Here is a 13562-nt window from a genome sequence, read left to right as displayed (position 1 = left end):
AACTCTTTTTGATAAAATAAAGACAATATATGCACTCCTATGTCGTTGTAGTGTTTTACGGTATATGTAGCTATTGATGTGATGCTCATACATTTTAGGCATTTTTTTCTGGCCCCTCATTTTGGATCATTGCCCCCATTCAAAACTAATTGAATAGCCCTGCTATAGCCTGTGAAGGCCGATTCGAAGGCCGATCGAGCGTTGTTAAACAAAACGGTCTACGCAGGTCTCGTTTTACGAGCATTTCCGGTTTGCGTAACAAGCCGTTACCTTGCGTGACGACTCGCCGCTCCTGTGCTGCCTAGCAACCCTGATTGCTGCCAACGGAGACAGCCATGTCAACGGAGGAAAAAAGAAAAAAGAAGTTGCAAAAAAAACTGCAATGAATCTTGGGATATGAAGGAGCCTTGCACAAGAACAAGCCTTTGCGCCGCTATAACCCCTGTATTGAGATCCAGCTTTTGTCTGCAAGGCATTCATGTTGAGTACAGACAGTCCAGGAGGGCCTCTCGGGCCAGGGGACCTACACCACCACCGGCGGAGGCTGCAGAGAAAAGTCACAAAACATGTTTTTATTTACATATTGTACAATAGGCTTGTGTACTTTGACATAATACACCATGAACTGCTGCTGTGATAGATGTGGAAAGTAATGCAGCATATTTACTTAACTTTACTTTGAAAACAAGTACAACTTTTTGGGTTAGTAATACTTAACTTTTTAGGTATTACTTTTTAGGTAAGTCCTTGTCCTTAAAGATAAACTTTTTTCTCTATGGTCAAAACTAAATTAGGAAAATGGAGCGTTCAGTTTCTGAACTCCACATATTTTGAACAGAAATCCAGTAAAATTCTGGTCTGCTCCAAATGGCAGTAATTTTAAACGCTGCAATACAAATAAACTTGGCTTTGTTGCCTTACTTTGTGCTGATGGCAGAAAGCATTTTAAAATCTATGATGGTTTTACACTGACGCACACTATGGATATTCCCCAGATTGCCTGCTAATTTTGTAATTTTGATCTCTTAGAATGACTAATTAACATAAAGCCTGTGTTGTTGTTTTTTTAAATAAGTAGGTCTGTAAAATCCTGATGTTTCTTGATTAACGTATTTCTTACCAATATTATAGAATTAATATAATCCCATTACTTGCAGAATTTTTTGATACATGTGAAATATGTTGTGTCAGTGTCAGTCATTGTGTAAAAATGTCAGGCCATTTAAACTTGTTGAGCTTCCAACTCTATATACAATGAATAAAAAAGCCAAACTGTCCCCTCTTTCCAAATCGCATAGCCTTTCTTTTTTGTATTCTACATACTACATTTGACCATAAAAATAAACGAGTTAGCATGCAGGTGGTATACGATTGGGACATACTTTTACTTATTTATTTCATCATAACATTGTGCCTATGATCTTGCTTTTAGATCCGTCGCATCCCCGGTTGTTTTCACTTCTGGTGCGCACTGGATTGTGCGTCAGTATCGCTCAAATAGCATGCTGTTTTCAACACTATAAGTCTCAGCCGGATGTAGTAGACATCCGACAAAGGTTTTTTCTGAGGTATTTTTAAGCATACTAAATCTGACCTTAAGAAACGGGACATCCTAAATCTTTTTTCCACCATACTAAATAGCAGAAAGTATGGGTATTGGAACACAGAGTAAGAGTGTGTATTATAACTGAATTGACTACCTTCGTGACTTCGTGGTGAGGGCCGCCCTCGGGGTCCGTTGTGCTCTGTATAAAGTAAATGAAGAGGTTAAACGTATTCATCTTCACAAAGTGCTTGTATTAATAAATTATGTATGGTTTCTTTGGGAATGAGCCCCACCTGTCTCCAGGGAGATAGGTCCAGGCTCCGTAGTCTGAAGCAGTCGACGGCCCGGTTGTTTGAGATGATTTCGAAGACATTTAAGGGGACGGGCGTGATGTCGGTGTTGTCACAGATTATGTTGGACAGGGTGACCTTGGAAAGAGCGGTCTGCTGAGTCCGAGTGAAGACGCCTGGTTTCTCCCACCACAGCCTGATCATTTCAGACAAGAGGAACAGAGAAAGGAATTAAAGTCAACTGAGACTGTTTTTGAAATATATTTATATTTGTCATTTGGACCTGACCTTTAATAAAATTGTGAAGCCACTGTATGAAAAAAAGTCTCTGTTTCTTTGTATGTTACTTTTATAATTTTTCGAAAAAAAAAAGGTTTCCGTATAACTGGACTGAAAGCAACACAGGCCGCATGAATAACACATTTGTACAAAAACAGAATCCTTCAGAAGCCCACGCCTCCATCATAAATACCTATGACTGCATGTAATCACACACATACTGACCTGTCACCCTCGCGGATCCTCTGGAACTGTGTCGCGATGAGGCAGGCGAACAGAGGCCCCACACGGCCCCCGTGGGCAAACGGCTCTGCCACGCCTCCCATCCAGACGTCGATGTTGTCGGGCGTACCGTAGAGCTGCAACAGCCGGCGGGCCAGGTCTGCGTTGTTCAGAACCCGAGCAAGCTCTGCCTGGTTCCTAGGCTGAGACAGGCCGCATATCTGGCGGTAGGCATTGTAGCCTAGAGGAGTGAATGACAAGTAGACAAAGAGAGAATGAGGTCCATTGAGAAGGTGATAAAACTTTGGAAAGAAAAATTAAAAGGCTGAATTTGAATTGAGGGATCTACCAGGCAAGCCATGGTCACGTCCCCTCGCCAAGTTGAGCGAGCCCAGGTCCAAAGCCAGAATCATCACAAACTGGAACAACCTCTCCCTGACAGCATCCACCATCATGTGATCCTGAGTGTTCAGCTTAGCAGGGCGGTTGACCAAACCACGGAGCAGAGGTTCAATGCCACCTGGAGAGACAAAAGTCAAAGTTAGTGGAGACAGTTTAAGACAGTGATACAAGGAGTGATACACCAGTAAGTTACCAAGCTTCTCTCTGTATGTCTTACCCTCGAAGACGATTCTCCAGGGAGTGAAGAAGGCATTGGACAAAATGACGCTTGGGAAGCGATGGCTCTCCCTGTTGTTTGCATCCAGACGGGATACGACTGGCTGGATGGTCAGGTGGGCAAAGCGGAAAGCTGCGGTCGCAAAGACGTTGGAGATGCTGGGATTAACACTGGGATTGTAACCGGGGTAACGGCCAAGCCGTTTGTACATCTCGCGGTCACCCACAATGTGTGGCAGATAGTCCCTGAATACAAACGACTGACAGACACAGGGAGAGTCATTTGAAGTTAAAGACAGTGAGTGTATGAAACATGCTCTGGAGATGTAAACATATGAATGTGAATGGTGACTGACTCTTAGGTTGAGCTACCTGTGTGTAAGCACCCATGATCTTGCGAGCCTCTTGGTAGAGGGTCTCACTGTCCCAGTGTGGGTTTATTATCTTCAGTCCACGAGCCAGGCGGTTATGTTCACGCAAAAACAGTGTGTGCATTGACGTCAGATAGATGTTCTCGTCCACACGTTCATCACCTTAAAAAGAGAAATGTAAACATTATAATGTTGATCAGTTTTGGCACATCTGTCTATTAGGGGTCCATGAGTGAATTATGGTTAATAAATGGCTTTATTAAGGCTTTATAAATCAGAAATAATACACAAATAGGAACAGTTAATTTATAGTTGCTCTCTTTTTTAAATAAGGTAAAAATACTTTTATTGTTCCGATTGTTGGTCATATTTTTAAATGCTCAAAATGACATGTAATGCAATTTTGTGAGGTTTGAAGTCAGGCTGTAATATAGGATTTTAATTCTTATTATTTCCACTTCTACAGCTTATAGCTGATCTATAAAGCCCTAAAATAAAGGAATAATCAACCATTTACAAAGATAACCGTTAAGAGTTAACTTGCAAGATGACCAACCTGCGATGAAACAGGGCACCTCTCTGGCGTTGACGTCGTTAGTGACTCTTCCGCGAGTGGCGCACATGTTGACCTGGAGACGGCTGAAGGGCAGCAGCTCGCGGCCGTTGTCTCTGAACTCTGTGTTGACGCGCAGCAGGCCGCCATCATTACTGAGGTCGCGAAGAGACAGAGCAAGCTGCTCCTCCGAGCCGTACACTTGGCCAAGATCCAGGTAGGCCGTCAGGGCGTTGATCTGCTCTCTCTTGTTGGGTTCTCCGCCGAAATTGAAGGCCGAGACTCCTGTACCGCAAACAGCGGCGGATCTGAACGAAGGGATGCAGCTGTCTGGGCCGGTGGGCAAGCGGGGGTCACCAGGAGGAATCTGTTTGTTAGAAAAGGAGGCCAAAGGTTACGGAGAGAATCTTTTACCGAAAAACATTATCGCAATGTTTAGGTTTGAGGTTTTGAAACCAACCGGGATGGGGATGCAGGGCTCAGTTTGCTCACAGCTCTCGTCGCAGTCGATCCCGTTGCTGAAGGAGCGGATGCTGGGGGAGAAGGGCGTGAAGGTGAGATCGTGGTCGAGCCACTGCCCAAAGAAGGTCAACATGTTTGTGAATTCCCTGTCGTTTACCACGCCTGCGTCAAAAGTACTCAGGATGTTGTTGGACACCTGTCTCACCTGAGAGCGGAGGAAGATTGTAAAGCATTCATTTTGAATCAGCTTTTATGTCAATAGAATCAAAGAGAGTGTATGGGATGTCAATGTTGTACCAGTGGGAGCAGGAAGCCGTTGAATCTTTGGTTTGTGCCTTTGGGTAAGAATACGCCATCGTCATATGCGGCAGGTAGCCAGCGGAGAAAGGGGGTGTTGGAGGCTCCTTGACGAGGGTTATTTCTAAAAGCAAACGAGAAACGCCCGTGTTGGTAAACGCTACTTGAAAAATCCCAGGGAAGTGTGCGCATCTTCTGTAGTTTTTTGCCTAAGATGTTTAGTTGTATTTCAAATGCATTTCCTCTGAACGTAAGCAACACTCGATCTTACACACACACACACACACACACACACACACACACACACACACACACACACACACACACACACACACACACACACACACACACACACACACACACACACACACACACACACACACACACACACACACACACACACACACACACACACACACACACACACACACACACACACACAGTTTCCATGTGTGAAAAATAGATAACAAAAGTTGATGATGCAGATATTTTGTAATGTTACAATGTGCAAGGATAAGTTTTTTGAGGAAAAGGACTTAAATGTGAGATATATTAACAATGTATGGGTGTAAGAATCTTGTAAAGAAGTGTTTGCCTTACATGTTGTTGCAGACGCTGTCAGCTGTGCGATACTTGTCAAGGTTTGGTTTGGTGCGGCATTGTGGAAGAGCGACTTGAGCTGCACATCCACTTATCTCTGCAAGCTTTTCCAGGTCCTCTCTTGTGAGCAAATCTGAAAAAAGTGAGAGAAACATTTCATGAATCCGAATGTGTGTCTGTGTTTGATTTTTACGTCTATCCCTAATTACAGCTTTGAAGTTCTACACACACATATTAGGAGGTAAACCTCGGACTTTCAAACAGGACCAGGAAACAGTTGTCCCAAAAAGAATGTAAGCGTAATGCATGTCTGACCTGTTGCATTGAGCGAGCGTTTGTGCACATGATGCACCCTCTCCTGCAGCAGACGGAGAGTTTGTGCCATGTAGTCTGCAGATCTCACAGCTGAGCGGGTGCCAGCTCGAGGCTGCTTCAGCAAGCGAAGAACATCATGAGGTCTTACCACGTCCTTGCGGACTCGTCGCAGACTCCTGCGAGAACAAAAGACACAGTCTCAGAAGGTGATGACACAGACTTGTTAGTACTCTTGTTGCATCATGCTGATCTGAATGCACACAAGCTTGGCAAGTCTGACCTGTATGGGTTCAGTTTGGTGAGCCTAAACTGACCTGGCTGGTTTTATCTGTGTTTTATCTAGTGCCACCCAATTTCTTCCCTAAAGAATACCTCTGTTCAGTGTCTTAATATGATTGACTCGGCGTACCATTCATCCCTGAGATTCATCACAAACTGTAAGGCTCGGACTCACCACTGCCAGTTGTCCTCTCGGGTAGGATGGCCTGCTTTGTCCACTCATAGGCTCAGTCACTACTGCACATTTATTTACAAGGCAAAACTTGGTGTGCTACCTAGCTATGTATGCTCCCTTATCATGCGGAAAAGTGCTGGTCCACACTTGTTACGTCCGCAGGACTTGGTGTTGCTTTCTGTCCCCAATGTACGGACAGAAAAGGCTTTTGTGTACTCTGCCCCCACTGTGTGGAATACGCTGCAGAAAGACCTAGGACTTGTTGAATTAATTTTGTTGAATGCCTTTAAGTCGAAAATGAAGGAAATCGAGCTAGACTCTCTAAGATGTCAGGGTTTTTAATAGGTTTTTTTTTCCTTGTTGCAGAAATGGGTCTATTTAGGATTGTTGCAGTGTGAATTGATTTGCTTTATTTTTTAAATTTAAAAGATAGTGCATTATATGGCTTCCATGAAAAATAAAATGTTTATCAGGAAACATTCGTATGGAAGTGGTTTGACAGATAAAATAATTCATGAAGTAATCCATAAAATGAACTCACTCTTCTCTTGAGTACTTGTACGCATCATCCACGATTTTCTTTGCTTCTCTAAAGCAGTCTTGAAGGAGCGGACTGCCAAGATATTCTCCTGCAAAGACCAAACAAATGTATAAAACTGTCCGTCAGTTTGGACCAAATGATTTTAAACTAGACAGGCGATGCAGCACAGACACATTGAGGTATTAAAAGGGATTCAGAAACGGGTCCACATTGTGAAGGATGTATCGTACCTGATTGTTTGGAGTGAACAGGCACCAGGCAAAAGCCCAGCACAAAAAGGACAGAGAGCAGCATCACTGAAACAAATAAAGCAGAAGTCAGTATAAAAAGTAAATGTATTAAATTTGTCAAAAAAAATGTTTCTTATACCCAGGGGGCAAAGTGATTTTATGGACATGGAGCGTTGTAAAAGGTTGTTCACCAAAAATGACATCTAGGACCTTCCACGATCACAACCTGGGTGGACAACCTGGTCAACAAGCTGCTGGAAAGCTACAGCGTGCCGACATAGCAAATCAGAACTACTGTTTAAGCAGGGTTCTCAACCCTCACGCAATGAGAGTGAGACACACGCATTTCAGGCAATTCACACGCTCCACGCCACACCTTGCATTTCTCACGCAAATTATAACTCTGCCAAACAATTTTTTTTATATATAGCCTATAGCTTCGATAAATCCTGGCCTTCACCACCATCACCTAGTGTTGCCACCTTATACTATCTATGGTTGCCACCCGTCCCGTTTTTCCCGAAATTGTTCTCTTTTTTCACCAGCTGTCCCGAGGAAAGAAAAATCTCTCCCGGGACACAATATGTCCCGTTTTCTGGGGAAAAACTCATTCGTTTTTTTGGGGAAAAACTAATTTGATTTCCTTCGTTCAGTAGTTAAGGCCGTTTCACACGGGCCGTGGCGTTTGTTGCGCCCACTAATGCATTCTGCGAGAGCCGAGCGGGCAGAGAGAAGGCGCAGCGTTTTGTCAGGCTACACGACAAGCGTGCAGGGGCGGTCCTAACGATCTCGGGGCCCGTTTCAAGACCCTGTGTGGGGCCCCCCACATTTTTTTTTTTTTTTTCTATGAATAATGCTTGTGCATGCTCCCCGCAAAAATAAAAAAGATTGTGGAAACTAGTTGGTTCATAGACGGATTATGAGATAATAGGCCCAGACTCTTAAAGCCCCCCCGCCCCCCTCCCTATCCAGTCAGTTACATTGACTTTTCCGCAAAGATACATACGTTTACTGGCATAAACATATTAAGGGAGTCAGTGTTTCCCACAGGATTTTGGGATACTGTGGGAGATATCCTGTACCTTGTTGGGGGGTCCGGGGGCATGCCCCCCTGGAAGAAAATTGGTACAGTTTTAAAGTAAAATGCATCAATCTGAAAAATCAATCTGGAAAATTTAGATTTAAATCAAATCTTGAGCTGCAGAAGGAACATTATTTTTCTTAAACAGGCAGCACTCTTTACTCTGCAACTGTAAAAACATTTCAGAAGATTGGTCTGCAGACCCATGTTATATGATGGAGGGGCCCATTGCAACAGATACAGGGTGGAAAGCTACTTTTTATGAACGGTATATAATTTACATGTAGAAAGTTTATTCCTGTATGTGTGTGGGGGCCTTAGAGGCCCCTCATGAAGCCCATAAGACATAGCTAATAATGCTTTTGTTTTGCACTTGCTTTTCGATTTTTCACCTACTAGTTGAGGGGCCAAGTTGGTTTTAGTGCTCCCACATTCAAATGCGGACGCCGAAAGAGTCTTCTCCATGGTTGGTCTTCACCAGCACCAGAAACAGACTAGCCCTAGAAGGAACATTGTCCTCCATTATGATGGTCTAAATGGCTGGTGTGGAGCGACAGTGCTTCAAGTGGGAGCCAGAAAACCCCTATCCTGAAGGCCTCAAAATCTGCCACTCGATGCTACAACAGCGAGCATCAGTAATATCCAGTATCCATATTTGCTGAACTGAACTAAGAGTTTTACTGAAATAACTACCCCGAAGAACTACCCTAGGCCTACACCCATCTCACTAGTCTGGCATTTGATATTAATCCAGTTATACTTTCATCATAAAATTACTACAATAGGCTATATTTTAACTAAAACAAAGAAATTATATTGAACTGAACTTGTGTTAAAAACCATTATTATGCTTTAAATTAATAAATAAACACACAATAAAATTCCGCTCGCGCGCATCGCGCGCTCGCATGGGAAATCCGCTTCTGTCTCACTCTAAACAATTTCCAAAAGTTGAGAACCCTGGTTTAAGTGAATGGGGGTGAATGGGGATGGGCTAATGGGGAATATTTTGAACTTATAGATATCATTATGAAACTTTGCCAGTTGATTACTGACATTATAACAAAAACTTTTTGTATTACAGTATTTTCGAAAATGTTTAAATAAATATGAACAATCATCAATATCTTACTAATGATGTGTAAATTTGCATATCTGCAAAGCCCCAAAATCTAGATGTTGGAAGAAAACAAAGTAAATTTGTTTTTAAATTTTGAAAACAAAACAAGTCTCCAACTGCCTGAAGCCTTTCCTAATCACAGTTCAAATTTGATCAATAACCCATAGAAAATAAATTTTTTACACAGTTACATTTCATGTGCTATGGACCAAAAGTGTCCTTTTGGAGTCTCCAGCTGGTATTTTAGGAAACGGCTAGACATTCCCTTGGAAAAAACTGTGTAAAAAAATCATTTTCTATGGGTTATTGATCAAATTTGAACTGTGATTAGGAAAAGCTTCAGGCAGGTGGACACTTGTTTTGTTTTAAAAATGTTAAAACAAATCGACTCTGCTTTTGTCCAACATCTAGATTTTGGGGCTTTGCAGATATCCAAATGTACGCATCATTAGTAAGATATTGATGATTTTTCATATTTATTCAAACTTTTTGGAAAATACTGTAATACAAAAAGTTGTTGTTTTAATGTCAGTAATCAACTTGCAAAGTTTCATAATGATATCTATACGTTTAAAAAATTCCCTATTAGCCCACCCCCATTCGCTTAAACAGTGGTTCTGATTTGCTCTATGTCGGCCCCCTGTAGCTTTCCAGCAGCTAGTTGACCAGGTTGTCCACCCAGGTTGGGATCCTGGAAGGTCCTGGATATCATTTCTGGTGAACAACCTTTTACAACGCTCCATGTCTGTTTTTCCAAAAAAAGGGGTTTTGCCCCCTAGGTATTAAGCATCATCTGAGATTAAAACAATAATAATATTCTGTTACCTGTGCTAGCTGTGAGGATTTCAGTTGCTCCTGTAGTAGTGAAGTCAGCGGTGTTGTGGCACACATGGTCACCCTCCTTTTATATATTGTGAAGCCCTGAGACCCCGCCCCCCGGGGTTGTTCAGGTGAAACTACTGATGTTAATGTCATATTATACCGGCAGTATCAGCATTTTTTACATGGCTCTTTGGTATTTTAGAATGAAGCTTTTTAACCCATAAGAACCCGCACCCAGTTCTACTTATAGGAAACATATGAGGGATGGAACACAGACTAAGTAGACCACATATAACACATTTCTGATGTTTTTGAAATTTAAATTTTTTTTTATCCAAAATATTATCCAAACTTTTTTTTTTAACCCTAATATTACAATGTGTTGTCATTAATTTGTGTTTAGATTTGTTCAAATGTATTTTGAATTTAGCAAAATAACATATATTAATTAAAAATAAATTAAACACTAAAATGAATTGATTAGCTTATTACCATTTTTGTTATTGTGACAAATACGTCACTCCAAATTTTTATGACTATTTTGATGCTCACGGCCCGATGTGACGTATACGTCACAGCAATATTTACCTAACTTGTTCTATATAATATAATAATATTGGATGTGCCAAAATTTCCTTCAATTAAACAACGACAAAACTGAAGTAATTGTCTTTGGTGCCAAAGATGAACAATTAAAAGTCAGCACACAGCTTACATCTGTTATGCTAGAAACCACACACCAAGCCAGGAATCTTGGTGTCGTTATAGACTCCGACTTGCATTTCAAGAAACACATTAAATCAATTAATAAGTCAGCATACTACCACCTTAAAACATATCAAGAATTAAAGGACTTATGTCTCAGCAAGATTTAGAAAAAACTTGTCCATGCATTTATCTTTAGTAGACTTGACTACTGTAACAGTGTCCTTGCAGGCCTTCCAAAAAAATCTATCAGACAGCTTCAGCTAATTCAGAACGCTGCTGCTCGAGTCCTCACTAGGACCAAAAAAGTGGATCACATTACCCCAGTTCTGAGGTCTTTACACTGGCTTCCTGTCACTCAAATAATTCAAGTCAAACTCAAATAATTGATTTCAAAATACTGATGTTGGTTTATAAAGCACTAAATGGTTTAGCGCCAAAATACATTACTGATCTGCTGATACGTTATGAACCGTCCAGAGCCATAGGTCGTCTGGGACAGGTTTACTTACAGTCCCAAGAGTTAGGACTAAACGAGGAGAAGCAGCTTTTAGTTTTTATGCACCAAGTATCTGGAACAGACTCCCAGAAAACTTGAGGTCTGCTGCAACCCTCAGTTCTTTTAAATCGAGTCTGAAGACTTTTCTGTTTCCATTTTAACCTGTACTTCTTATTTTATTTAAATGTTTTACTTATTTTCATTCGCTTTTAAATGTCTTCTAATGTGTTTTATGTATTTTAATCTTGCCCCTGTAAAGCACTTTAAATGGCCTTGTGTTTGAATTGTGCTACTTAAATAAACTTGCCTTGCCTTGCCTATAAAGTTGATAATGAAATATGGTCAGACTGGGTTAAATGTAACACAGGACACCCTATTAAAGCATTAGAAGTGTTAAATGGGTTTTAACTCACCTTTAGTAACAGAAAACAACCTTTTGAAATTTGCTAATTTCTCCAATTGTGTGCAGCTGTCACTCTGCAATCTTTGGGAAGTCACTTCCTGTCACAGTCACATGGCTGTCACATGACAACCACACCAGGATGTTGAGTAAATAGGCTCGTTCGACCTAACTTTCAGCTCGTCTGGAAAGTAGACGAGAGTAGCCGAGTGCAGTCGGGGGAGTGACGAAAATGCCTGACTGAAGCCGGACAGCTCCGAGTCGGAAGTAGCGTCCTTGTTGCGGATGCAGTTCGTTTTCTAGTTTTATTTTGAAGGCCTATTAGAAACATATTCGCAGGAGAGTCACACATGCTACAATCGATTAGAAGCAGAACACAACACAAAGACGAGTAAACACTTTAAAAGCGAGGGGCATTTTCAAAACAAGAAACGAGATATAAGCTAATATCCCCATTCCCCACACATCTTTATCTTTCTTGTTACTTTACTAGAACACCTACTTTTAAGTGATAAAGAATAATTTACAAGAATAATTTACAAATCCAAATAAAGGAGGTTTAGTATTTCTCCCTTCACATAACGAATATGATCGGCCTAAATAAAGAAGGTCTAAGAAAAGATCCCTTATTATTATTGTAGAGATGGATATGATGAACTGTATTATGATGTGTAACAAACAAACTACTTGTTGTAGTTTTGGTCTGGCTTTGCGACACTACATGTAAAATACAATTCCCAGACCATTTAGATCACTTGAAATAAGCCTATGATTTAATCTTAATGGTATAAAAATCACTTCACCAAGATCTTATGTGACTCAAGTTTGTGTTCACTTTTAAATATATCTATACAGGAGAGTTACACATCCAAATTATTTCTATGTCAAGGGTTCAGAGGTTTAACTCTGATTAAGTACATTTCTGCTTAAATGCATATTGTAGCGGCCTAATGATTAAACATAAATTAAAATCAAAAAGAATGGATCGTAATTTAATTTTGAGCGGTGATGTCAGACTTTTGCCTAACCAATTGGGGAAACGCATCAAAGGCACGAGGTTTAAACTCCCAATTAGCGCTCAGCTCCGCCTGTCAGCAAGACGTTTCCCATCAGACATTTCGCTCCCGCAGCCCGTGGGGAGCAACTGCAGCGACTTGCTCCAGTGTCTGTGTCCGTCTTGATACCGCGGGACTTCAAAGTCTCAAGCAGCCGAGCCGCAGCCAGCCACGGGTGCAAGTGGGACAAAAAGTCTAACCATAATGCAGTGCGCTCAGCAAGACGAGCGTCATAATTGCGCAGGTCTTAGCAAGACGGCGACAGGTCGAACGAGCCTTATGTCACTAAGGGACTTAATGAGTAAAAATCTAGTATAAACCTGTATGAGGAAATGTTTGGGACATTCAAAGTGTGTGTAACCTGGATGTCACCGTGGGTCCTTATTTAATAGAAATACGATAAGTCCCTTCTTGTATTTGAAATAACAAATTTTGCTTCTTCAGCCTTTATAGGCACAATTAATAAATTAATTTAAAATCACGCACTTTCGATTCCAGCCCGCGGTCGTTCTCTGCATGTCACTCCCCTCTCTGCCCCATTTCACCTCTGTCTCTACACTATCAATAAAGCATAAAAATGCAAAAAAAAATATTAAAAAAATAAATAAAAAAGACGACAGGTATGTTCAAAAGAAGTCCGACGAGGAGATTTAAGGTGGTACTGATTGCACTGTTTGTTATTATAATTTGTATTATTATTATTTGCTGATAGAATCTGGTCAATTGAGAGGAATATTTCAAAGCAGGGCGATCATACATTATGTGTCACTAGTTTTTCAGTATTTTGTGTTGTGATACAACTAGTTTGAGGACACAGAGTATTGTTCATTTATGTGTTGTACTAGAAACGAGGATGTGTAGCAGTGCTGCTGTTTTTTTTACATTATACCTAGGGGGCAAAAACCCCTTTTTTTGAAAAACAGACATGGAGCGCTGTAAAAGGTTGTTCACCAGATATGATACCCAGGACCTTCCAGGATCCCAACCTGGGTGGACAACCTGGTCAACTAGCTGCTGGAAAGCTACAGGGGGCCGACATAGAGCAAACCAGAACCACTGTTTAAGTGAATGGGGATGGGCTAATAGGGAATTTTCTAAACTT

General features: G+C 41.2%; 1 protein-coding gene across 1 annotated transcript; it reads right to left on the bottom strand.

Annotated features, from left to right (window-relative positions):
* Positions 1–523: 523 nt before the first annotated feature.
* LOC307270471 (eosinophil peroxidase-like) lies at positions 524–6842 on the bottom strand (the record flags this gene model as incomplete). Its single annotated transcript, XM_080054354.1, has 14 exons — positions 524–544; positions 1701–1745; positions 1840–2032; positions 2341–2578; positions 2687–2857; positions 2957–3215; positions 3328–3488; positions 3883–4246; positions 4340–4546; positions 4639–4762; positions 5239–5371; positions 5554–5729; positions 6549–6636; positions 6779–6842. 14 exons carry the CDS (start codon positions 6840–6842, stop codon positions 524–526), a joined length of 2244 nt encoding a protein of 747 aa, XP_079910480.1.
* Positions 6843–13562: the final 6720 nt, after the last annotated feature.

This window comes from Ammodytes marinus (genome assembly GCF_949987685.1).
Source record: "Ammodytes marinus genome assembly, contig: scaffold_286, whole genome shotgun sequence".
NCBI classification, from domain to species: Eukaryota; Metazoa; Chordata; class Actinopteri; order Uranoscopiformes; family Ammodytidae; genus Ammodytes; species Ammodytes marinus.
This window is presented reverse-complemented; position numbering and strand designations above follow the sequence as displayed.